The sequence below is a fragment of the Nicotiana sylvestris genome, chromosome 11 (genome assembly GCF_000393655.2).
Source record: "Nicotiana sylvestris chromosome 11, ASM39365v2, whole genome shotgun sequence".
NCBI classification, from domain to species: Eukaryota; Viridiplantae; Streptophyta; class Magnoliopsida; order Solanales; family Solanaceae; genus Nicotiana; species Nicotiana sylvestris.
This window is the reverse complement of record NC_091067.1, coordinates 6574099-6601084: the sequence shown is the minus strand read 5'-3', so window position 1 is coordinate 6601084 and position 26986 is coordinate 6574099. Positions and strand designations below refer to the sequence as shown.

The window sequence follows — 26986 nt, the reverse complement described above, 5'->3', positions numbered from 1 at the left end:
TGCTTTACTTGAGCGATGGTCTACTGGAAACAGTTATTCAACATTCATAGTTAGGGTAAGTTTGCATATTCATTACCGTAACTCCAGTAATGGGATTACACTGAATTGTTGTTATTATTGTATTATTATTAACCGCGTAAACAATCCTTGTAGTATAATACGATAATGCTCATATGTGTATATTCTCCACATTTACTTAAATATTGTCATTTAACTATTCATTGACTCGCAAAGGTAAAATAGGACGGCAATTTTAGGATGTTCTTAGTAAATACAATTATACAAAGGTGCAATTTTTAGGCATGTATAGAACTACTGCTATATCTCCAAATAGAAGGATATTTCTTCGTGTGTCCTGTGGCGGACCCAGGATTTTATGCAAGCAGGTTCAGTCAGAGAAGTCTATAACTAACATAAGCGATATAAGTCGTATAAGCGGGATCAAAAATAATTTCTATACAAATTTACCTTGCTTTAGCCATAATTTCTATACACTATTATTTTTTGACGAAGCGGGTTCAGTTGAACCCACTTCTCACCACTTGGGTCCGCCCCTGCGTGCGTCTAAGCTCATTTCTAAAATTTAAATTACTTTTAAGTTCTTTTCCGTGTGTCAATTAATTTTTCTTTTATTAAGTGTCCTGAATTTGCCATGTAAGCCACTAATACTTGTATTAAGGTAGGATATCTATATCCCATTCCTGCATACGACCATTACCCAGACCCTACATATATGCGGATGTTTTAAGCACCAGGTTACATTTTTTTTAACTTATTTCCAATGGCGAAGCCAGGAATTTACTCAAGGGTGTTCAAACTTGAAAGAAGTAAAAAATATTCTCCGAGAAAGAGTGTTCAATATGTGTTATATACCTCTCAAATCTAATATTTTACCTATATACGCAGTGTAATTTTCTGACGAAGGGTGGTCAACTGACCACCCTTTATAACATATAGCTTCGCCCATGCTCATTCGGTATCCATGGAACACATAAAAAAAAAAATCAACTTTTTTCTTTACGAAAATATAATTGTTCATGAAATTTTGCAATTTTCGGAAATAAATTTTCACTCACAAAAGTACAACACTTTTTCAAGTGAAATGCATGTCCAAACATAATTATAAATTCCAAATATTATTTTTCAACTTAAATACAGATATTACTTTTTTCAAAAATTACAATTTGTATGTCAAAACGCGTACCAATATAGACGAAATATATGTAGAATTTATTCACAAGAAACCATTTGGGACACAATGTACTCTGGAGAGAAACAAAGAGCATAGCAATGTACAGAAAATATAAAGCACCAACAAATGACAGACTTGTGATTTCGAATCTTCCTTCAAAAATGGTATATCTTCCTATGCAGCAAATTGCAGTATGAACTCACAAGTTTGACAAAACTTTTAATTTAACTAGTCAAAAGGGGAAATAAATATATAACTAATGGAAGACAATTAACCAATCTCAAAAGGCAAAATCTTTCTATGAACACACTACTTTCCAGCAGGAGGTGCACCACTACCCTGAGCACTCACGAAGCCATCACTACCCTGAGGCAGAAGCCTTGGGTTCAATGAGGGCGACTTGACGACCAGTGGTGGCGGACCACGTCCACCAGGCTGCACCATTGGTCCATTACCTCTCGGCATCGACCATGATCTAGGAACGTCCCAGTTGTCATTATCCATCCCAGGCATAACCGGCATCTTCCTAACTCCCGGCATTCCAGGCGTCATACCACCAGTTCCTCGCCGATAGCCGCCAGAAATCAAGCCACCTTGAGGACCCAGAGGACCACGTGAATTTCTCATACTTGCAGAGGCACCAGAACGCAACCCCAAGGTCTTCGCTTCTGTGTGAATCTCTGTGATGGTTTTTGGTTTCCCCTGTACAAAAAAGAGAGAATATTACATTAAGTGAGATAATTCTATGACATGAACAGGAAACAAATATAAGATAGAATGATGTGTCACCTCTTCCCATCTAGGCACCCAGTTATTGGAACGTAAATCCAGCACATCAAGAACCATACACCTTAAACGTGAAGCCAACTGAGGGTTTGTAGATAGTTCCTTCAACCGGTGAAAGTATACATCGTTGATGCGCCTTGACGTTTGTTTCTCATCAAGCAGTTTGCCAATGGTGTTGAAGAACTGGCAAATAGCTTCAACATTCTCTTCTTCCAGACAACTTTTGGGATCTTGTCCTAATAGTTCCTGTTGAACAAAACCAGCAAACACAAAAATTGGTACAGTTCAAGGTATTAAAGACAGCAATCAGCAAGGAAACAAATAGACCCGAACAAAAGGCAAGAAATTAACAACCTGAACGATGTGATGAACAATCTTTTCAGGGACCATCTTTTGCTTCACAAGCTCTCCGATAAGCTGTATACTGCCAAGAGTCCGCAATTTTATCAACCTTTCTTTGTCCTTGCGTTCTGACTCCTGCTCCAGGGATGTCATTTGCCTCGCCTCTTCTCGCAGATTGGCAGCACCTTCAAATGCCTCCTGACAATTATTCAATAGAACACGCTTGAATGTAATCTCTTTGCCACCAGGCTCATCAGAAGGAAATGGTGGCAGCTTTGCATTGAGATCAGAAAACAGTTGGGCATACATCGTGCAAAATGTTGGTTCCAGTACAGCCTTGTCAAATATCAAGGTAACAACACGCTGGAGTGAAGATAAAAACATGTTAAATCTCCAGGAGTGACATGAAAAATAACCACCAAAGACAGATGTATCCTCTGGTTACGGGAGGACAGACCTTCAGAATGTCTGCACTAGTTATCCCTGTAATTATCAATTGTCTATTTAGGAGATCAAACTTCTTCAGAGTCGGCTCATTGAGTCCACTGCAAATCAATATTTGGTAATATCAATAAAAACTGTGTCTTCAAATAATGCTCTAATAACAAAACTTTTGAAACCAAGAACCTCATGCATACATGAGAAAACCTCACGCATACTAACATACAGACTAATTACATATCAACGTCTTCTATCTTAACATACAATAGATGCAAAGATGGACAGCAATTAGTTTTGAATTAAATGGATAATTATCACAGAGGAAATAATCTACCCCATAACAGTCTTCAAGACACGCTTTTTTGAGCTGCTGAACATCGCTGCTCGGCTTTGACTAGTATAGGAGCAGGTCCTCCCTGATTCACAAAAAGTATAGGTTTTTGAGATCAAGCTGATAGATAGCCTCCTTTCATACACTTGTTGTCTTAACATCAAGACTAGAGGTGGCAAAATGGTTAAAAGAAAATAGTCACCCACCATATTATCCATCAAAAAATGGGATGAATAATGAATCATTTAAAAATGGATCGAATATGGATAAAGAACCATATTATCCACTTATCAGTTGATAATTAATGTGTTAACTTTTACATTTGTAAAGCCTCAAATTGGAGTTCCTCAAGTTTGAAAGACAAGGAATTCTCTCGTAAGTGACCATGTTTAAGAATCCATGGATAATATATATATTCATACTGTCCGCCGGATAAACCCTTTTTTATCCGTCTCAAATACGGGTTGTGTGACGACCCGGCCAGTCGTCTAATGAGTTACCGTTCTGTTTCCCCCATTTCAGCTTCTTTACGCTTCGTTATCCGTGTTTTATGTGATCGAGTTGATTAGTTCGAGTTCGGAGAGGATTTGGTAAGAAATGAGACACTTAGTCACTTTTAAGAAGGCTTAAGTTGGAAAAGTCAACCGAGTGTTGACTTATGTGTTAGAAGGCTCGGAAGTGAGTTCTGATGGTTCGGTTAGCTTCGGGAGGTGATTTGTGACTTAGGAGCGCGATCGAAATGGGTTTTGGAGTTGTAGAGAAAATTTAGGCTTGAATTGGCGAAATTGATATTTCGGCAAATTCCGGTTGATAGGCGAGATTTTGATATAGGGGTCGGAATAGAATTCCGAGAGTTGCAGTAGCTTGATTGTGTCATTTGGGATGTGTGTGCAAAATTTCAGTCCATTCGGACGAGATTTGATAGACCTTTTGATCGAAAGCATAATTTAAGAGTTCTTGGAGTTCTTAGGCTTGAATCCTATGTTAAATTGGTGATTTGATGTTGTTGTGCGCATTCCGAAGTTTTAAGCAAGTTTGAACGATGTCATGGGATGTGTTGGTACAATTGGTTTGAAGTTCCGGGAGTTCCAGGTAGGTTCCGGGATGTTTTAGTGCAAAAATCATAGTTGTAGCAGGTCTATATGGGTTGCAGGCCCCGGAACTCACTCACGCAGTCCGCACAAAAATAAGTGCGCCCGCGTTGAGTGCTGTGCGGACCGCACAAAAGCGGGCGCGGGCGCGGTCGTTTTGGTGCGACCCGCGGTAGCTGAAACCTGAGGAGTACCTATAAATACGAGGTCTTGGGTTTTATTTAATATTTTAACCTAGAGAGCTCGGATTTTGGCGATTTTTCGAAGGTTTTTCAAGAAATTCATCGGGGTAAGTGATTTTAACTCAGATTTGGCTAGAATACATGAATCTATCACTGAATTCATCATTTAATTCGTGATTTGAGATAGGATTTGGGAAGAAAATTGTGAAACCTTTCGAAAACGTAAAATGATGATTTGAAGGACCAAATGGTATCGGAATTGAATAATTTTGGTATGGTTAGACTCGTGAGGGTATGAGGATTCTGAAAATGTAAATTTTACCCGATTCCGAGACGTGAGCCCGGGGCTCGGGTTTTGCTAATTTCGAGATTTTTGATATTTTTCGAATGTTTTCGCTTGGGCTTTGTTCCCTTAGCATATTGTGACGCATTCGTTCTGATTTTGGATAGATTCGACGCGCGTGGAGGCCAATTTGAGGGGCAAAGGCGTCGCGAGCTAGAGAATTAGCCAGTTCGAGGTGAGTAATGGTTGTAAATGATGTCCTGAGGGTTTGAAACCCCGGATTGCACATCGTAGTGCTATATTGAGACAAGATACGCGTTGGATGATGAGCGTGGGGTCTTTCACTACTGGGGATTGTGACTTGGTCCATCCCGATTGATCATTTTACCGAATATTTGACTGAAATTCATTTGTTATCATCATGATTTGGGTTGATTGCCATATTTAGGCTTCGTGCCAACTATTTGAACCCTTCGGGAATTTTTATCACTGTTTCCTCACTACTTGACTTATTGAACTCAGTCCTGTTGATATCTACTGTTTTACAAACTAAGCCACTTTTACTCAGATTTGAAACTTAAATGACATTTCTACAACATGTTTTGGGCTGAGAACTACTGTTTTACTAATGCTCAAGGGGCTTGTGATGATTTTTTGACTGAGTGAGGCCGAGGGCCATATGTGAGGATATGCTGAGTGATATGAGGTCGAGGGCCTGAGATACTTTATATGCCACGAGGTAGCTTGAGTGATGTGAGGCCGAGTGCCGAGTGATGATGCCACGAGGTGGCTTGATATAGCGCTTGGGCCGTAAGGGGCCCCTCCGGAGTCTGCACACCCACAGTGAGCGCGGGTACCCATTGTTCTGAGTGATTGATGCTATGCCCGAGAGGCTGATATGAGTGATGGTGAGGTAGCCCGAGGGGCTGATACTATTCTGAGAGTGAGCCCGAGGGGCTGATACTGTTCTGAGTGATTGATACTGAGCCCGAGGGGCTGATACTATGCTGAGCGAATGACACGGTGCCCAAGGGGCGGATTTCTACTTGTTATTAACCTGTTAAATACCTGTTTTAAAAAGGAATATCATTTGATTCTTCACTGATTTACTGCTTTAAGTGATTTTACAGCTTAATATGGAATTTCTTTGTGCCTTTACGTGTTTTCATACTTTCAGCCATTATTTATAATTATTACTCACTGAGTCGGAGTACTCACATTACTCCCTGCATCGTGTGTGCAGATTCAGGTATAGCAGAGTTCGCACCTGAGCGCTGATTCCGTCCAGGCTAGGCAGTGATTTGGAGTTACGAGGTAGCTGTTGACGTCCGCAGCCCCTTGTCTCTCTTATGCTCTATCATTTATGTTTTCTCCAGACTGTTATATCGGATTCCGTACTTTGTAGACCTATAGCAGATTCTGTAGTAGCTCATGACTTGTGACACCCCGGTTTGGGCTGTGTCGGGATGGTTCTTGCGGTTATTACCGTTAAATTCCGCAATTTATGAGTATTATATTATATGTTATTACTGTTTATGATGATTAACTGTTTAAAAGAGGTGTTCCATTTTGGTCTGGCTGGCCTTGTCTTCACGAGAGGCGCCATCACGACCGGGTTCGGGGATTGGGTCGTGACAAGTTGGTATCAGAGTCTAGGTTACATAGGTCTCACGAGTCATGAGCAGGTTTAGTAGAGTCTCGCAGATCGGTACGAAGACATCTGTATTTATCCTCGAGAGGCTGCAGAACCTTTAGGAAAAAACTTCAAATTCTTGAAACTTCTATCGTGCGAACTTGTTGATCTGGATGCTAAACTTCTGTTATTCGATTCTCTCGCAGATGGCGAGGACTCGCGCTACCGGACGAGGTGGACGACCACCAGTGCCACCCACTGAGGCCACCAGAGGCCGTGGACGTGGCAGAGGCAGAGCAGCGAGGGCAGCACCTGTTGACCCACCAGCTGCCCCGGCGCCGGATCAAGCTCCAGCTATGGATGCTCCAACAGCACCAGTTTAGGCACCAGTTGTGCCTATCGTGGTTCCGGGTCTTCAGGAGGCCTTGGCACAGATCTTATCAGTTTGCACTGGCCTAGCTCAGGCAGTTTCAGCCACTACAGCAGCAGCTACTTCACAGGCCGGGGGAGGCAATCAGACCCCTGCTGCTCGCACACCTGAACAGGTAGTGCAGGGACTACAGACACGGAGGGCACCTCCAGCTCAGCCGGTTGCACCAGCTCAAGAGTTTGTTGTGCCAGTTATGTCGGATGATGAGCAGCGTCGTCTTGAGAGGTTTGGTAGACTCCAGCCTCCGTCATTCAGTGGTGCCGAGGGCAAGGATGCCCAGGGTTTTCTTGATAAGTGTCAGCGGATGCTCCGTACAGCAGGGAATCTTGAGACTAGTGGTGTGGCATTTACCACCTTTCAGCTTATTGGGGTTGCCTTCACATGGTGGGAGGCGTATGAGAGGCGTAGGCCGGTTGAAGCAACGCCCCTTACTTGGCAGCAGTTCTCCACTCTCTTCTTGGAGAAGTATGTGCCGCAGTCCCGCAGAGAGGAGCTGCATAGACAGTTTGAGTGGTTGCGACAGGGGGATATGACTGTGTCACAGTATGAGTCGAGGTTTTCTGAGTTGGCTCGTCATGCCATTTGGATGGTTCCGACAGATTGTGAGAGGATCAGGAGATTTGTTGATGGCCTTAACTATCACCTTCATATTCTTATGACCCGAGAGAGGGTGTTGGGTGCTACGTTCGAGGAGGTGGTCGATATCGCTCGTGAGATTGAGACGGTTCGCCAGCAGGATCTAGAGGAGAGGGAGGCCAAGAAGCCTCGAGGATCTGGCAGTTATAGTGGTGCTTCTTCGAGGGACCAGTTTCAGCATGGTAGAGGCCGTTCTTTCAGGCCTGCTCAGTCAGCCCGCCCAGAGTATCGCGGGGCATCTTCGGGTCATGGTCATCATGGATCTCAGCGGGGCCAGTCATCACTCAGTGCCCTTCCATCCCAGAGTTTATCTCGTGCCCCGTCAACTCAGGGTTCTTCTATGTCGAGTACATCAGCTGGTCACTCTGGTGCGAGGGGTTCCCTTCAGTCCCTTTCTCCAGCACCTGGGAGTTGTTTTGAGAGTGGAGAGTTTGGACATGTGTGGAGGCAGTGTCCTCGTCGTGTTGCTAGTTCGTCCCAGCAGAGGGGTCAGCCCTCGACTTCTGCTCCAGTTACTTCACCACCCGCCCAACCAGCTAGGGGTGGAGGTCAGGCAGCCAGGGGTCGCCCCAGAGGGGGAGGTCAGGCCCGTTTCTATGCACTCCCGGGCAGACCCGACGCCATTGCTTCGAATGCTGTCATTACAGGTATTGTTTCAGTCTGCCACAGAGATGCCTTTGTATTATTTGATCCCGGTTCCACCTTTTCTTATGTGTCATCATACTTTGCTCATTATTTGGGTACGCCCCGTGAGTTTCTTGCTTTACCTATTCATGTATCTACCCCAGTGGGCGATACTGTTGTTGTAGACTGTGTATACCGGTCATGTGTGGTGACTATTGGGGGTCTGGAGACCCGAGTAGATCTATTGCTATTGAGCATGGTGGATTTTGATGTCATTTTGGGCATAGATTGGCTATCTCCATGTCGTGTTATTCTAGACTGTCATGCTAAGACAGTCACTTTGGCTATGCCGGGTGTACCGCGGGTCGAGTGGCGTGGTATGACTGATTATATCCCTAGTAGAGTGATCTCTTTCTTGAAGGTCCAGCGTATGGTTGGGAAGGGTTGCCTTTCATATCTAGCATTTGTAAGGGATGTTGGAGCTGAGACTCCTAGTATCGATTCTGTCCCAGCTGTGAGGGATTTTCCCGATGTGTTTCCTGCAGACCTGCCGGGCATGCCACCGGACAGGGACATTGATTTTGGTATTGACCTGGTGCCGGGCACTCAGCCCATTTCTATTCCGTCATATCGTATGGCACCAACAGAGTAGAAAGAATTGAAAGAACAGCTTCAGGAACTCCTAGATAAGGGGTTCATTCGGCCTAGTGTGTCCCCTTGGGGTGCACCGGTTTTATTTGTGAAGAAGAAGGATGGCACGATGAGAATGTGCATTGATTATAGGCAATTAAACAAAGTAACAATTAAGAACAAGTATCCTTTGCCTCGCATTGATGATTTATTTGATCAGCTTCAGGGAGCGAGGTATTCTCCAAAATTGATCTCCGTTCGGGTTATCACCAGTTGAAGATCAGGGATTCAGATATTCTTAAGACTGCTTTCAGGACTAGATATGGTCATTATGAGTTTCTTGTTATGTCCTTCGGGCTAACCAATGCCCCAACAGCATTCATGCATTTGATGAACAGCGTGTTCCGGCCTTATCTTGATTCGTTCGTTATAGTATTCATTGATGATATTCTGGTATACTCGCGTAGTCAGGAGGAGCACGCAGAGCATTTGAGGGTTGTGTTGCAGAGATTGAGGGAGGAGAAGCTTTATGCAAAATTCTCCAAGTGTGAGTTTTGGCTCAGTTCAGTGGTTTTCTTGGGGCACGTGGTGTCCAGCGAGGGTATACAGGTTGATCCGAAGAAGATAAAGGCGGTCCAGAGTTGGCCCAAACCGTCCTCAGCCACAGAGATTCGTAGCTTTCTTGGGTTGGCAGGCTATTATCGCCGGTTTGTTCCGGGATTTTCATCCATTGCATCGCCCTTGACCAAGTTGACTCAGAAGGGTGCTCCACTTGTATGGTCGGACGAGTGTGAGGAGAGCTTTCAGAAGCTCAAGACAGCCTTGACCACAGCTCCAGTGTTGGTGTTGCCATCAGCTTCAGGTTCATATACTGTGTATTGTGATGCTTCGAGAGTTGGGATTGGTTGTGTGTTGATGCAGGAGGGTAGAGTTATTGCTTATGCTTCTCGTCAGTTGAAGCCCCATGAGAAGAACTACCCCGTTCATGATTTGGAGTTGGCTGCCATAGTTCATGCATTGAAGATTTGGAGGCATTACTTGTATGGCGTATCTTGTGAGGTGTTCACTGATCATCGCAATCTTCAGCATTTGTTCAAGCAAAAAGATCTTAATTTGAGGCAGCGGAGATGGTTGGAGTTGCTTAAGGATTATGATATCACTATTTTGTACCATCCGGGAAAGGCCAATGTGGTGGCCGATGCATTGAGCCGAAAGGCAGTGAGTATGGGGAGTTTGGCATATATTCCAGTTGGGGAGAGACCCCTTGCAGTTGATGTTCAGGCCTTGGCCAATCGGTTCGTGAGATTGGATATTTCGGAGCCCAGTCGGGTGTTGGCATGTGTGGTTTCTCGGTCTTCCTTATATGATCGTATCAGAGAGCGTCAGTATGATGATCCGCATTTGCTTGTCCTTAAGGACAAAGTCCAGCATGATGATGCCAGAGATGTGACCATCGGTGATGATGGTGTGTTGAGGATGCAGGGCCGGATTTGTGTGCCCAATGTGGATGGGCTTAGAGAGTTGATTCTGGAGGAGGCCCATAGCTCGCGATATTCCATTCATCCGGGTGCCGCGAAGATGTATCAGGATTTGAGGCAGCACTATTGGTGGAGAAGAATGAAGAAAGATATCGTGGGATTTGTAGCTCGGTGTCTCAATTGTCAGCAGGTGAAATATGAGCATCAGAGACCGGGTGGCTTGCTTCAGCAGATGGTTATTCCCGAGTGGAAGTGGGAGAGGGTCACCATGGATTTTGTGAGTGGTCTTCCTCGGACTTTGAAGAAGTTCGATGCTATTTGGGTGATTGTGGATCAGCTGACCAAGTCTGCGCACTTCATCCTTGTGTGTACTACCTATTCTTCAAAGCGGTTGGCAGGGATTTATATCCGGGAGATTGTTCGGTTGCATGGTATTCCGGTCTCCATCATCTCAGATAGAGGTACTCAGTTTACTTCGCAGTTTTGGAGAGCCGTGTAGAGAGAGTTGGGTACTCAGGTAGAGTTGAGCACAATGTTTCATCCTCAGACGGACGGACAGTTCGAGCGTACTATTCAGATATTGGAGGACATGTTGCGTGCTTGTGTTATTGACTTTGGAGGTTCATGGGATAAGTTTCTACCACTTGCAGAGTTTGCTTACAACAACAGCTACCAGTCGAGTATTCAGATGGCTCCATATGAGGCTTTGTACGGGAGGCGGTGTAGATCTCCGGTTGGTTGGTTCGAGCCCGGTGAGGCTAGACTATTGGGGACAGATTTGGTTCAGGATGCCTTAGAGAAGGTGAAGGTGATTCAGGAGAGGCTTCGTACAGCGCAGTCGCGTCAGAAGAGTTATGCAGACCGGAAGGTTCGAGATGTGTCCTACATGGTCGGTGAGAAAGTTTTGCTGAAGGTTTCACCCATGAAGGGTGTTATGAGGTTTGGGAAGAAAGGCAAGTTGAGTCCTCGATTCATTGGGCCTTTTGAGGTGCTTCGGAGGATTGGGGAGGTGGCTTATGAGCTTGCTTTGCCACCTAGCCTGTCGAGTGTGCATCCGGTATTTCATGTTTCTATGCTCCGGAAGTATATTGGGGATCCGTCTCATGTTTTGGACTTCAGCACGGTTCAGTTGGATGATGATTTGACCTTTGATGTGGAGCCAGTAGCTATTTTGGGTCGCCAGGTTCGGAAGTTGAGGTCAAAGGATATAACTTCAGTGAAGTGCAGTGGAGAGGTCGGCCCGTGGAGGAGGCTACCTGGGAGACCGAGCGGGAGATACGGAGCAGATATCCTCATCTGTTTGAGGCTTCAGGTATGTTTCTTGACTCGTTCGAGGACGAACGTTTGTTTAAGTTGGGGAGGATGTGACGACCCGGCCAGTCGTCTCATGAGTTACCGCTCCGTTTCTTCCATTTCAGCTTCTTTACGCTTCGTTATCCGTGTTTTATGTGATCGAGTTGATTAGTTTGAGTTCGGAGAGGATTTGGTAAGAAATGAGACACTTAGTTTCTTTTAAGAAGGCTTAAGTTGGAAAAGTCAACCGGGTGTTGACTTATATGTTAGAAGGCTCGGAAGTGAGTTTCCATGGTTCGGTTAGCTTCGGGAGGTGATTTGTGACTTAAGAGTGCGATCGGAATGAGTTTTGGAGTTGTAGAGAAGATTTAAGCTTGAATTGGCGAAATTGATATTTCGGCAAATTCCGGTTGATAGGCGAGATTTTGATATAGGGGTCAGAATAGAATTCCGAGAGTTGCAGTAGCTTCATTGTGTCATTTGGGATGTGTGTGCAAAATTTCGGCCATTCGGACGAGATTTGATAGACCTTTTGATCGAAAGCATAATTTAAGAGTTTTTGGAGTTCTTAGGCTTGAATCCTATGTTAAATTGGTGATTTGATGTTGTTGTGAGCATTCCGAAGTTTTGAGCAAGTTTGAACGATGTCATGGGATGTGTTGGTACAATTGGTTTGAAGTTCCGGGAGTTCCGGATAGGTTCCGGGATGTTTTAGTGCAAAAATCATAGTTGTAGCAGGTCTACAGGGGTTGCAGGCCCCGGAACTCACTCACGCAGTCCGCACAAAAATAAGTGTGCCCGCGTTGAGTGTTGTGCGGACCGCACAAAAGCGGGCGCGGTAGGCGTCGCGCAGACCGCACAAAAGCGGGCACGGTCACGGTCGTTTTGGTGCGGCCCGCGGTAGCTGAAACCTGAGGGGTACCTATAAATACGAGGTCTTGGGTTTTATTTAATATTTTAACCTAGAGAGCTCGGATTTTGGCGATTTTTCGAAGGTTCTTCAAGAAATTCATCGGGGTAAGTGATTTTAACTCAGATTTGGCTAGAATACATGAATCTATCACTGAATTCATCATTTAATTCGTGATTTGAGATGGAATTTGGGAAGAAAATTGTGAAACCTTTCAAAAACGTAAAATGATGATTTGAAGGACCAAATGGTATCGGAATTGAATAATTTTGGTATGGTTAGACTCGTGAGGGTATGAGGATTCTGAAAATGTAAATTTTACCCGATTCCGAGACGTGGGCCTGGGGCTCGGGTTTTTCTAATTTCGAGATTTTTTATATTTTTCGAATGTTTTCGCTTGGGCTTTGTTCCCTTAGCATATTGCGACGTATTCGTTCTGATTTTGGATAGATTCGACGCGCGTGGAGGCCAATTTGAGGGGCAAAGGCGTCGCGAGCTAGAGAATTAGCCAGTTCGAGGTGAGTAATGGTTGTAAATGATGTTCTGAGGGTTTGAAACCCCGGATTGCACATCGTAGTGCTATATTGAGACAAGATACGCGCTGGATGATGAGCGTGGGGTCTTTCACTACTGGGGATTGTGACTTGGTCCATCCCGATTGATGATTTTACTGAATATTTGACTGAAATTCATTTGTTATAATCATGATTTGGGTTGATTGTCATATTTGGGCTTCGTGCCAACTATTTGAACCCTTCGGGGATTTTTATCACTGTTTCCTCACTACTTGACTTATTATTTGAACTCAGTCCTGTTGATATCTACTGTTTTACAAACTCAGCCACTTTTACTCAGATTTGAAACTTAATGATATTTCTACAACATGTTTTGGGCTGAGAACTACTGTTTTACTAATGGCCAAGGGGCTTGTGATGATTTTTGGACTGAGTGAGGCCGAGGGCCATATGTGAGGATATGCTGAGTGATATGAGGCCGAGGGCCTGAGATACTTTATATGCCACGAGGCGGCTTGAGTGATGTGAGGCCGGGTGCCGAGTGATGATGCCATGAGGTGGCTTGATATAGCGCTTAGGCCGTAAGGGCCCCTCCGGAGTCTGCACACCCACAGTGAGCGCGGGTACCCATTGTTCTGAGTGATTGATGTTATGCCCGAGGGGCTGATATGAGTGATGGTGAAGTAGCCCGAGGGGCTGCTACTATTCTGAGAGTGAGCCCAAGAGGCTGATACTCTGCTGAGCGAATGATACTGTGCCCGAGGGGTGGATTTCTACTTGTTATTAACCTGTTAAATTACCTGTTTTAAAAAGGAATATCATTTTACTTGTTTTAAAAAAGGAATATCATTTTACTTGTTTTAAAAAAGGAATATCATTTGATTCTTCACTGATTTACTGCTTTAAGTGATTTTACAGCTTAATATGGAATTTCTTTGTGCCTTTACGTGTTTTCATACTTTCAGCCATTATTTATAATTATTACTTACTGAGTCAGAGTACTCACATTACTCCATGCACCATGTGTGCAGATTCAGGTATAGCAGAGTTCGCACTTGAGCGCTGATTCCGTCCACGCTAGGCAGTGATTTGGAGTTACGAGGTAGCTGTTGACGTATGCAGCCCCTTGTCTCTCTTATCCTCTATCATTTATGTTTTCTCCAGACTGTTGTATCGGATTTTGTACTTTGTAAACCTATAGTAGATTCTGTAGTAGCTCATGACTTGTGACACTCCGGTTTGGGTTGTGTCGGGATGGTTCTTGCGGTTATTACCGTTAAATTCCGCAATTTATGAGTATTATATTATATGTTATTACTATTTATGATGATTAACTGTTTAAAAGAGGTGTTCCATTTTGGTCTGGCTGGCCTTGTCTTCACGAGAGGCGCCATCACGACCGGGTTCGGGGATTGGGTCGTGACAGGTCGGGTCATATAATTTATCCGTTTTTTAAGTTATCTGTTTTGACCTGCTCATATCCGATCCAACCTGTCCATTTGCACCCCTAATCAAGACAACAGAAACCCTGCTACTAACAGCAAAGACGTTGTATAACTCAATTACTAGAGTTCATGATTCCCCACTACATTTTATATTTATTTTTTCCTTGTGGGGATATACAGTGTATTGTAGGTGGGGATGGTCCTGTCATCACAAATCAGAAAAGGAAATTATAACCTTTTTAACAGATACTCACATTATTGGTATCTGCACAACCACAATTGGCATATTCACCAAACAATTCATATTCAAAATCTTGTTTGATTTCAAGATTATCATTGGAAAAGCAATTGGCATTCGTAAAGATTTAATACTTTTGGCAGATCGACACAAGGCCATTGCAAACGGAATTGCAAAAGTTTTCCCCGAGTGCTAACATGGTATTTGCATATATTATTTAGAAAAGAATCTAAAGCAAATAAGAGTGAGAAACACTGTAATAAAACTGTTTCAAAGTGCTACAAGAGTACACATTCAATTAGAATTTGATGACTTTATGTCCCAAATAGCTGTTGTTGATAAGAAAACATTCAACTATTTGATGGAGGAACCACCAGGAAGATGGGCTCGTTCACATTGTCCAAGACGACGATATGATATGCTAACAACAAATATTGTTGAGTCCATGAATAATGTTTTGCGACGTGCAAGAGAATTGCCACTTTTAATAATGATGGATATCATACAAGAAAAATTGCAAAGCTGGTTCTATGAAAGAAGGACAATTGCAGAAGGAATATTCCGTGAGTTATCAAATTGGGCAAAAGCAACATTGGAAGAAAAAATTAAACCAGCTTTTACATTTAGAGTATTGCCCATTGATCGACTCAAATTCAATGTCAAAGAAGGGGGTATGGGATTTATTGATGATCTAGACAAAAGAACATGTGATTGTTCTGAATTTCAGCTAGATGAGATACCCTGTGAACATGCAATTGCTGCAATTGAAACTATTTATCAAAAGAAATCGGCCTTTTACTCGGCCTATTATTCAAGGGACATTTGGTTGAAAACGTATGAAGGGCAAGTAAATTCTGTAGGTGATTCAACAACATGGGTTACACCACATACTACTAAATCAGAAATCACTAAGCCTCCAGATGCAAAAGTAATGCTAGGAAGAAGACAGAAGAATCGACATGTTTCCTGTACAGAATTCAAGAAGGAACCAAGATGTAGTTGTTGCAAAAGATATGGGCATAACAGAACAAATTGCACAAATTCCGCAGTAGTTCATGCTTATGCAAGAAAATACAGGAAAAAGAATGATTGATTATATACAATAAGGTTGCATGGGCTCATGCGAAAAACTGATTGTAATCCCGAATAATTTGTTCGGTATTCTTGTTATTCAAAATATTATTACTGTCTATTTTTTTGTTTCTTGATTTGTTGCAGTTACATAATAATTTTTTCTTTCCATATATCTATCAGATTTTCTATCTAATACTCATTAAATATATTGGAACTCAGAATAATATATTGATCCAGTATAATATATATATATCAACATTTAGTATAATCAGTATAATATACTGATCTAATATATTATACTAATCCATTAAATTATACATATCGAGTAAATTATGCAGGAAAGTTTGTTTGTTTTAGATATCAATTCAGAAATCTCCACCCATATTATAATGGTGTGTTGATGTTGCTTTGCAATATTTTATGCAATATTTTTCTCTAGTTTTGCATCAAAGATACATCTAGTACTATATGGGTGGTCGTTTGTTGTTTTCATATATCTAACCGTAAAAGTTTAGTCATTATTAAGTTTTTTTCATCTATGTAACCTCCCAGTTGTCATTATCCATCTCAGGCATACCCGGCATCTTCCTAACTCCCGGCATTCCAGGCGTCATACCACCAGTTCCTCGCCGATAGCCGCTAGAAATCAAGCCGCCTTGAGGACCACGTGAGTTTCTCATGCTTGCAGTGGCACCAGAACGTAACTTCAAGGTCTTTGCTTCCGTGTGAATCTCTGTGATGATTTTTGGTTTCCCCTGTGCAAAAAAAGAGAGAATATTACATTAAGTGAGATAATTCTATGGCATGAACAGGAAACAAATATAAGATAGAATGATGTGTCACCTCTTCCCGTCTAAGCACCCAGTTATTGGAACGTAAATCCAGCACATCAAGAACCATACACCTTAAACGTGGAGCCAACTGAAGGTTTGTAGAGAGTTCTTTCAACCGGTTAAAGTACACATCGTTGATGCGCCTTAACTTGTGTTTCTCATCAAGCAGTTTTCCAATGGAGTTGAAGAACTGGCAAATGGCTTCAACATTCTCTTCTTCCGGACAACTTTTGGGATCTTGTCCTAATAGTTCCTGTTGAACAAAACCAGCAAAGACAACAATTGGTAGAGTGCAAGGTATTAAAGGCAGCAATCAGCATGGAAACAAATAGACCTGAGCAAAAGGCAAGAAATTAACAACCTGAACGATGTGATGAACAATCTTTTCAGGGACCATCTTTTGCTTCACAAGCTCTCCGATAAGCCGTATACTGCCAAGAGTCCGCAATTTTATCAACCTTTCTTTGTCCTTGCGTTCTGACTCCTGCTCCAGGGATGTCATTTGCCTCGCCTCTTCACGCAGATTGGCAGCACCTTCAAATGCCTCCTGACAATTATTCAATATAACACGCTTGAATGTAATCTCTTTGCCACCAGGCTCATCAGAAGGAAATGGTGGCAGCTTTGCATTGAGATCAGAAAACAGTTGGGAATACATCGTGCAAAATGTTGGTTCCAGTACAGCCTTGTCAAATATCAAGGTAACAACACCCTGGAGTGAAGATAAAAACATGTTAAATCTCCAGGAGTGACATGAAAAATAACCACCAAAGACAGATGTATCCGCTGGTTAGGGGAGGACAGACCTTCAGAATGTCTGCACTAGTTATCCCTGTAATTATCAATTGTCTATTTAGGAGATTAAACTTCTTCAGAGTCGGCTCATTCAGTACACTGCAAATCAATATTTGGTAATATCAATGAAAAACTCTGTATCTTCAAATAATGCCGCAACAGAGTTATCATTCTCTAATAATAAAAAAATTGAAACCAAGAACCTCATGCATACATGAGAAAATCTCACGCATACTAACATACAGACTAAATACATATCAACGTCTTCTATCTTTGCATAGGGTAGATGCAAAGATGGACAGCAATTAGCTTTGAATTAAATGGATAACTATCACAGAGAAAAAAAAATTACCCCATAACAGTCTTCAAGACACAATCTTTCTCGGAAAGATCGCTTTTTCGAGCTGCTGAACACGGCTGCTCGGCTTTGTCAAGGGTAGGAGCAGGTTCTCCCTGATTCACAAACAAAGTATAGGTTTCTGAGATCAAGAACTGATAGATAGCCTCCCTCCATACACTTGTTGTCTTAACATCAAGACAACAGAAGAGTGAGAAACACTATAATAAAACTGTTTCAAAATGCTGCAAGAGTATACATTCAATTAGAATTTGATGACTTTATGTCCCAAATAGCTGTTGTTGATAAGAAAACATTCAACTATTTGATGGAGGAACCACCAGGAAGATGGGCTCGTTCACATTGTCCAAGACGACGATATGATATGCTAACAACAAATATTGTTGAGTCCATGAATAATGTTTTGAGACGTGCAAGAGAATTGCCGCTTTTAACAATGATGGATATCATACAAGAAAATTGCAAAGTTGGTTCTATGAAAGAAGGACAATTGCAGAAGGAATATTCCGTGAGTTATCAAATTGGGCAGAAGCAACATTGGAAGAAAAAACTAAACCAACTTTTACATTTAGAGTATTGCCTATTAATCGACTCAAATTCAATGTCAAAGAAGGGGGTATGGGATTTATTGTTGATCTAGACAAAAGAACATGTGATTGTTCTGAATTTCAGCTAGACGAGATACCCTGTGAACATGCAATTGAAACTATTTATCAAAAGAAATCGGCCTTTTGCTCGGCCTATTATTCAAGGGACTTTTGGTTGAAAACGTATGAAGGGCAAGTAAATTCTGTAGGTGATTCAACAACATGGGTTATACCACATACTACTAAATCAGAAATCACTAAGCCTCCAGATGCAAAAGTAATGCTAGGAAGAAGACAGAAGAATCGACATGTTTCCTGTACAGAATTCAAGAAGGAACCAAGATGTGGTTGTTGCAAAAGATATGGGCATAACAGAACAAATTGCACAAATTCCGCAGTAGTTCATGCTTATGCAAGAAAATACAGGAAAAAGAATGATTGATTATATACAATAAGGTTGCATTGGCTCATGCGAAAAACTGATTGTAATCCCGAATAATTTGTTTGGTATTCTTGTTATTCAAAATATTATTACTGTCTATTTTTTTGTTTCTTGATTTGCTGCAGTTATATAATAATTTTTTCTTGCCATATATCTATCAGATTTTCTATCTAATACTCATTAAATATACTCGAACTCAGAATAATATATTGATCCAGTATAATATATATATCAACATTTAGTATAATCTGTATAATATATTGATCTAGTATATTATACTAATCCATTAAATTATATATATCGAGTAAATTATGCAGGAAAGTTTGTTTGTTTTAGATATCAATTCAGAAATTTCCACCCATATTATACTGGTGTGTTGATGTTGCTTTGCAATATTTTATGCAATATTTTTCTCTAGTTTTGCATCAAAGATACATCTAGTACTATATGGGGGATCGTTTGTTTTTTTCATATATCTAACTGTAAAAGTTTAGTCATTATTAAGTTTTTTCCATCTATCTAACCTCCCAGTTGTCATTATCCATCTCAGGCATACCCAGCATCTTCCTAACTCCCAGCATTCCAGGCGTCATACCACCAGTTCCTCGCCGATAGCCGCTTGAAATCAAGCCGCCTTGAGGACCCAGAGGACCACGTGAATATCTCATGCTTGCAATGGAACCAGAACGCAACTCCAAGGTCTTTGCTTCCGTGTGAATCTCTGTGATGATTTTTGGTTTCCCCTGTGCAAAAAAGAGAGTATTACATTAAGTGAGATAATTCTATGACATGAACAGGAAACAAATATAAGATAGAATGATGTGTCACCTCTTCCCATCTAAGCACCCAGTTATTGGAACGTAAATCCAGCACATCAAGAACCATACACCTTAAACGTGGAGCCAACTGAGGGTTTGTAGAGAGTTCTTTCAACCGGTTAAAGTACACATCATTGATGCGCCTTGACTTGTGTTTCTCATCAAGCTGTTTTCCAATGGAGTTGAAGAACTGGCAAATGGCTTCAACATTCTCTTCTTCCGGACAACTTTTGGGATCTTGTCCTAATAGTTCCTGTTGAACAAAGCCAGCAAACACAAAAATTGGTACAGTGCAAGGTATTAAAGGCAGCAATCAACATGGAAACAAATAGACCTGAGCAAAAGGCAAGAAATTAACAACCTGAACGATGTGATGAACAACCTTTTCAGGGACCATCTTTTGCTTCACAAGCTCTCCAATAAGCCGTATATTGCCAAGAGTCCGCAATTTTATCAACCTTTCTTTGTCCTTGCATTCTGACTCCTGCTCCGGGGATGTCATTTGCCTCGCCTCTTCTCGCATATTGGCAGCACCTTCAAATGCCTCCTGACAATTATTCAATAGAACACGCTTGAATGTAATCTCTTTGCCACCAGGCTCATCAGAAGGAAATGGTGGCAGCTTTGCATTGAGATCAGAAAACAGTTGGGCATACATCGTGCAAAATGTTGGTTCCAGTACAGCCTTGTCAAATATCAAGGTAACAACACCCTGGAGTGAAGATAAAAACATGTTAAATCTCCAGGAGCGACATGAAAAATATTGAACTGAAAAATAACCACCAAAGACAGATGTATCCTCTGGTTACGGGAGGACAGACCTTCAGAATGTCTGCACTAGTTATCCCTGTAATTATCAATTGTCTATTTAGGAGATCAAACTTCTTCAGAGTCGGCTCATTGAGTACACTGCAAATCAATATTTGGTAATATCAATAAAAAACTTTGTGTCTTCAAATAATGCTCTAATAACAAAACTTTTGAAACCAAGAACCTCATGCATACATGAGAAAACCTCATGCATACCAACATACAGACTAAATACATATCAACGTCTTCTATCTTTGCATACAGTAGATGCAAAGATGGACAGCAATTAGTTTTGAATTAAATGGATAATTATCACAGAGAAAATAATTTACCCCATAACAGTCTTCAAGACACAATCTTTATCAGAAAGATTGCTTTTTCGAGCTGCTGAACATGGCTGCTCAGCTTTGACAAGTATAGGAGCAGGTCCTCCCTGATTCACAAAAAGTATAGGTTTTTGAGATCAAGCTGATAGATAGCCTCCTTTCATACACTTGTTGTCTTAACATCACGACTAGAAGTGGCAAAATGGTTAAAAAAAACAGTCATCCACCTATATTATCCATCAAAAAATGGGTTGGATAATGAACCATTTAAAAACGGGCAGAATATGGATAAAGAACCATATTATCCACTTAGTTGATAATTAATGTGTTAACTTTTACATTTATAAAGCCTCAAATTGGAGTTCCTCAAGTTTGGAAGACAAGGAATTCTCTCATAAGTGACCATGTTTAAGAATTCATGGATAATATGGATATCCATACTATCCGCCGGATAAACCCGTTTTTTATCCGTCTCAAATACGGGTCGGGGGTCATATAATTTATCTTTTTTTTAAGTTATCTGTTTTGACTTGCTCATATCCGACCCAACCTGTACGTTTGCACCCCTAATCAAGACAACAAAAATCTTGTTACTAACGGCAAAGACATTGTATAACTCAATTACTAGAGTTCATGATTCCCCACTACATTTTGTATATTTTTTTCCTTGTGGGGATATACAGTGTATTGTAGGTGGGGATGTTCCGGTCATCACAAATCAGAAAGGGAAATTATAACCTTTTTAACAGATACTCACATTATTGGTATCTGCACAACCTCAATTGGCATCTTCACCAAACAGTTCAGATTCAAAATCTTGTTTGATTTCAAGATTATCATTGGAAATGTTAACCTCCTAGAAGGAAACAATCAACGCAATTTAAAACCAAAAAGGATAAGCACATTAAGGGTACCATAAATCATAGAACAATCATCTTTTGTTTCTTTTATTTGGGGAGGCAGGAGGGATTAAAGGGTGAGAGGAGGACCAAAAGGAAAATAGAAACATATATCCTTTTTTAACAGATATATACTCACATTGGGTATCTGCATGACCTCCACTTGCATCTTAACCAAACAGTTCAGATTCAACCACCTAGTAAACATAAGCAGAAACAAATCAAATTTAACGATAAAAAGATAATGCAAGCACATATCATAATTCAATTGAATCTCAACAAAGAAAGAAAGGTATCAAGAACTTAACATCAAGTAAATACATGTTACAAGCATCAAGAAAACATACATATTTAAAAAAACATCCAACTAAAGGGAGTTGAACAACAAAAAAGATACTCGAAGATGAAATACAAAAGCCAGAATATGAAAGAAAATGGTTGAATTAAGGTTAAGAACTTTACAGCTGATCTTAATAGACTGCGGAACATTTTGTTCATTAGCAACAAATAGTAGAATAATCCTGTAGGTGTTAGTTAATCTCGGCTAAAAACCTCAAATAAAATCTCAATCACAAGAAACGGCAGCTTTTTTGGGCATATTTCTGAGATATAAATAAAGAAAAGGAAAGTAAAGGTTTTGCTTCTGCCTCGAACTCTTAAACATCAAGTTCTCTTTTGTTCGACTTTATGCGGATCTATTTACTTTAAATTTACAATTCTATCCTTAATGAGAAACTTTATAACCATATAAATACTCTGGCCTCTTTTTGATTTGTCTAGAATCACAAATTTCAAAAGTCTTCATTTTTTCTTAAATTCCGTGCTCAGTCAAACATGTTCACATAAATTAGAACGGATAAGTGTCATTTACTGCAAATTCACGTGGAAAAATGAAAAGGCAACATGTCTCGTTCTTTTCCCATTTCCATATTTAATGTGTATATGTGAAATTAGGCTATATAGATGATATTTACATCGTAATATTACCATGTTTTATTGTTATTTTATAGGTAAATTGATAACAAAATGCTCTAAATGGTGTTCTTTTGCTTCGCAGGGAATATTCTAAGCGAGGAAGCACTACGGAGTGTTTTGGAGGCAATAATGTGAAGAAAACGCCAATCAAGAAGTACCCGAGCACAAAGAAGCAAAACAATGGACTGAGTGAATTCCACCGCGATCGCGGTGGAACCGCGGCAGACCAAGTGTTCGAGGCAGAATGTTCAGCATTCACCGTGGTTGAGCCGCGGTCTTGCCGCAACCGCGGTGAATTGTTCACGTGCCAGAAATTTTGGGGACCAAAGTGTAAATCGGGGAAAATTTGTTCCAAACCCTTATAAACTTTAGAAGCTCGTCCAAGACAATTTTAAGCTTGTTTTTAGACTACTTTGAAGGCAAGAACAAGTATGAGAAGATCAACCAAACATCAGAGTTTTTCTATCTCCTTTTATTTTCTTGCAATTACCCATTATGAATAATTTAGTAGTTTTATCTTGCTTTGTCATGGGTAGCTAATTTCCTAGTCTAGGGGTTTGATGGAACTTATTGAAGGATGAAATTTCTTGTTATGTTAATATAATTTACCCAGTTTAAATCTCTATTTGTTCAAGTTCGTGCATGTTGTAGTTAATTGACACGATCCTCAATTAGTTGTGCCTATTTAGTGTGCATAACTCGGGAGAGAGTGCATATTAAAGTAATTGTTGAACAACAACACTCCCAAAATATATGAGGGATCAATAAGTGAGGGTTTAAAAGCGGGATTAGGGATAACGAAGTCTTGGGTGTAATCTAAAGTGAGATGTAATAAATAAAGTCATCTAACGTAACTTGGAAGAGTGCGTTTAGTCAATTATCGTGATTACTCGGGAGAGATTTACGGTAATAAGAGTGCTCATGATTGATAGAGATGATTATTGGGTGAATCTATGTGAAACATAACCGGAAGGGATTCCATCAATAGGGGAAATCATAACCTTAGAACCTTATTTTAATTGTTTACAACTCAATCATAGTTAGTTTTCAGTTGCTTATTTTCATTCATTTGTAGTTAGTAGAAATATCCTCCATTATTATTCAAACATTTGGGAAGTTGATTCCGAGGAATTTAGTAAGTCTAACGAGAGTAATTGATAGGTTAATTCCTTGTGGGTTCGACTCTAGGCTAAATACTCAGATTATATTTGCAACATCCGCGTGTCCTTTTTGTAAGGCATAGTTGGGCGTGATCAAATCTTGGTGCCATTGTCGGGGAGTTGACGGTGTTATCAATTACAATTGAAAGAAGTACAAAAATTCTTAGTGTAGTCAGTTTTCTCTATACACAATGTTTACATTGAAAGTTTAATGTTTGTTGACTCGGTTGTACAGGTGCATGCCTAGAAACTCATCGAGAACTGGTGAAGTATTTGAAGCATTATCAGATCCCGAGAGAGTTTTCAAGGCTTTGAATCGGGCCAACCGGAAAAACAAACAACAACAAACAATTGAACAATTTGAAACAGACATGGGAGATCACGAAGAATACCCAACTGTACCAATAGCGCCAGTGGCTCCTCTTGTGCCAGAGGCTGCTCTCTATGACTGGGCACAACCCATAATCATTCCAAATCACGAATAACATGCTGCACTTGTTGCAAAACAAGGGACTATTTTCGGGTTCACAAGTCGAAGATCCTCAACAGCACTTGAAGAATTTCCTATCAATCTACAAAACCCAAAGGCAATCCAACGTAACTCCGGAAGTAATCAAGCTGTTATGGTTTCCATTCTCAGTGATAGGAGCTGCCCAGACCTAGCTAAACACACTCCCCATAAATTCCATAACAACTTGGGAGGAGTTAGTGAAGCAATTCCTGAACAAGTTCCACCCACCCAATAAGACAGCTCAACAAATTGATGAAATTTTGAGTTTTAAACAGAGACCAATGGAGACATTGCATGAAACATGGGAACGATTTAAAGGGATTTTGGTTATATATTCGCACCATGGTATTCAAGATCTGATGTTGGGGCAATGATTTTACATGGGATTGTCATATAGCGTGAAGAACATTGTTGATGCTTCAGCTGGTGGAGCATTTTTGAGCAAAACATGGAGAGAAGGCCAGGGTCTGCTCGACAAGATGGCACATAATTCAGGATGGACAACCAGGAATGCACCTATCACTCCAGTGGTTCACTCTGTGCCCTTAGATCGATCCAACTTTATGGCTGAAAATATGGCCACCTTATTGACACAGATGAGTATACTCACCAAGAAGATGGAAGAGTCAGGGCAGAAGCAGCAGGTACACATTGTAGATACTACCAATCGGGGCTTGTGCACATCTTACATGAGTCATCCAATTGGTAATCAATGGAATACAGAACATGATCACCATCACTACCCTGAAGACATAAACTATGTGTCTAATTATGGAGGCCAAAGATAGGGTGGTCAGAATTGGCGCCAGCAAAATCAGTCGTACAGGCCAGTCCAGCCACAGTTCAACAATGGGAACATGGGAGGTATGAGACCTCCTAACAATATGGCACCCTACCCAAGGCCACAGGGATATAACAATAAAAATCAGTAGTAGGGGTATCACCCTTCTCAACAGCAGCATGGTGGACGACAGGAAGATGGGTTTGCTAGACTTGAGGCAATGATGCAGCAGATTATTGGGTCTAATGCAAAAATTGGTGAAAGAGTATATGCACATGATTCAGCTATCAACAATATTGAAGTGCAGATGGGCCAAATTTCGATGTCTCTAAACAATCGTCCTCATGGGACATTACCTGCAAACACTCAAATAAACCCAAAAGATCAAGGCCCGAAGCAGCTGATGGCAGTGAGTCTATGGAATGGCAGAGATTTAGATGTGGAGCAAAATAGGGCTCGAGAAAGCAGATAGGATGAGACATGCATACCAGTGCCCATTGAGCTAGATGAGCCAACAAAACTGACAGAGGTGACAGTCCAGCCTGTCCAGGAAGAACATAACATTCAGATTGAGACTGAGAAAGAAGTTGAGACATCCCAGGAACAAGGCGTTGAGGTGACAGCTGATAAAGAGCAATCCCAAATCATTGGGAAGAAGAGACCTCCCGCACCATTCCCTCAGAGGCTGGCCAAGTACCAAAAAGAGGAGCAATACAAGAAATTCTTGGAGATGCTGAAACAAATCCAGGTAAATATTCCATTGATATATACTTTGAAAGAGATGCCTGGGTATGCAAAAATGATGAAGGACTTGATGTCCCGAAAATTCGATTTCCAAGACTTGGCCACAGTGACTCTTACTCAGACCTACAGTGCGGTGGTGACTAGACCAATTGCTGAGAAACTGTCTTATCTGGGGAGTTTCACAATTCCCTGCACCATTGGTAATTTTGCTTTTGCTAAGGCACTTTGAGATCTAGGGGCTAGCATAAATCTTATACCCTGGCGATTTATAAGAGGCTGGGGATTGGAAGAGCTAGACCCACCTCTATGTTGTTGCAGCTGACTGACAAGACTGTAAAAAGACCCTCTGGTATCTTGGATGATGTGTTGATTCAGGTGGGGAAATTTGTGTTGCCTGCATATTTTGTGATCTTAGACTGCAAGGTGGATGAAGAAATTCCCATAATTTTGGGAAGGCCGTTCCTGGCCACTAGGAGAGCTCTCACTGATTGTGAGACTGGGGAGCTCAAGATGAGATTTAACGATGAAGAGATAACATTCAATGTGTAGAAATCTATGAGGCGACCAAGTGAATTTGCCAATTGCTCTCTTATTGATGTCGTGGATGCAATCGTAGAAACTGATGATGAGATGCTGACTATTGAGGATCCTCTTGCTGCATGTCTGATGAATTTAGATGAGGTGAATGGAGAAGAACTAGCAGAATGGGTATTGGCATTAGAGGGTAGAGGGTTCTAGGATAGAACTCTTGAATTTGAGCCCCTGCACTTAGAAAATAGAGAAACTCATTCATCCAAGTCGTCCATAGAAGAACCACCAAAGCTGGAATTGAAGCCACTGCCCACCCATCTCAGGTATGAGTTCCTTGGACCTCACTCCACATTACCTGTTATTATCTCATCTAGTTTGTTAGATGTGCAGGCACAACAACTCTTGCAGGTACTCAAGGAGTGTAAGACTGTCATTGGATGGACCATGGCAGACATTAAGGGGATCAACCCCGCCTATTGTATGCATAAAATTCTGCTGGAAGAGGGACACAAACCTTCCAGGGAACATCAAAAAAGGCTGAACCCAAACATGAAAGAAGTGGAGAAGTAAGAAGTGATAAAGTGGTTAGATGCGGGAATCATTTTCCCAATATCTGACAGCAGTTGGGTTAGCCCAGTGCAATGTGTGCCTAAGAAGGGTGGCATAACGGTGATAAAAATGATAATAATGAACTGATTTCAACAAGAACCATCACGGGCTGGAGAATCTACATGGACTACAGAAAGTTAAATCTGGCCACCCGGAAAGACCACTTCCCACTTTCCTTCATTGATCAGATGTTAGACAGATTTACAGGGAGGTCACACTTCTGTTTTCTGGATGGTTACTCAGGGTACAACCA

The 26986-nt window shown here is 41.3% G+C and overlaps 2 protein-coding genes across 4 annotated transcripts; one reads left to right on the top strand and one right to left on the bottom strand.

The window, feature by feature from the left end:
• Nucleotides 1-1304: 1304 nt before the first annotated feature.
• LOC104249313 (uncharacterized) lies at nucleotides 1305-22070 on the bottom strand. Of its 3 annotated transcripts, XM_070163084.1 has the most exons (18): nucleotides 21885-22069; nucleotides 21562-21619; nucleotides 21281-21379; nucleotides 20530-20630; nucleotides 20209-20296; nucleotides 19749-20099; nucleotides 19398-19640; nucleotides 19094-19312; nucleotides 17535-17635; nucleotides 17194-17281; nucleotides 16749-17099; nucleotides 16398-16640; nucleotides 16132-16309; nucleotides 3096-3177; nucleotides 2778-2865; nucleotides 2333-2683; nucleotides 1982-2224; nucleotides 1305-1894 (listed from the first exon to the last, which is right to left on the bottom strand). In XM_070163084.1, the coding sequence occupies exons 4-18, from the start codon at nucleotides 20532-20534 to the stop codon at nucleotides 1502-1504; spliced, it is 3024 nt and encodes a 1007-aa protein (XP_070019185.1). In that variant the 5' UTR covers nucleotides 20535-20630; nucleotides 21281-21379; nucleotides 21562-21619; nucleotides 21885-22069; the 3' UTR covers nucleotides 1305-1501. The 3 variants fall into 3 exon arrangements, with proteins under 3 accessions (XP_070019185.1, XP_070019184.1, XP_070019186.1); XM_070163083.1 differs by lacking the exon at nucleotides 21281-21379 and having other exon boundaries at nucleotides 21885-22070; XM_070163085.1 differs by lacking the exons at nucleotides 20530-20630; nucleotides 21281-21379.
• A 3560-nt stretch (nucleotides 22071-25630) lies between these two features.
• LOC138880696 (uncharacterized) lies at nucleotides 25631-26142 on the top strand. Its single transcript, XM_070160872.1, has 2 exons — nucleotides 25631-25813; nucleotides 25912-26142. Exons 1-2 carry the CDS (start codon nucleotides 25631-25633, stop codon nucleotides 26140-26142), a joined length of 414 nt encoding a protein of 137 aa, XP_070016973.1.
• Nucleotides 26143-26986: the final 844 nt, after the last annotated feature.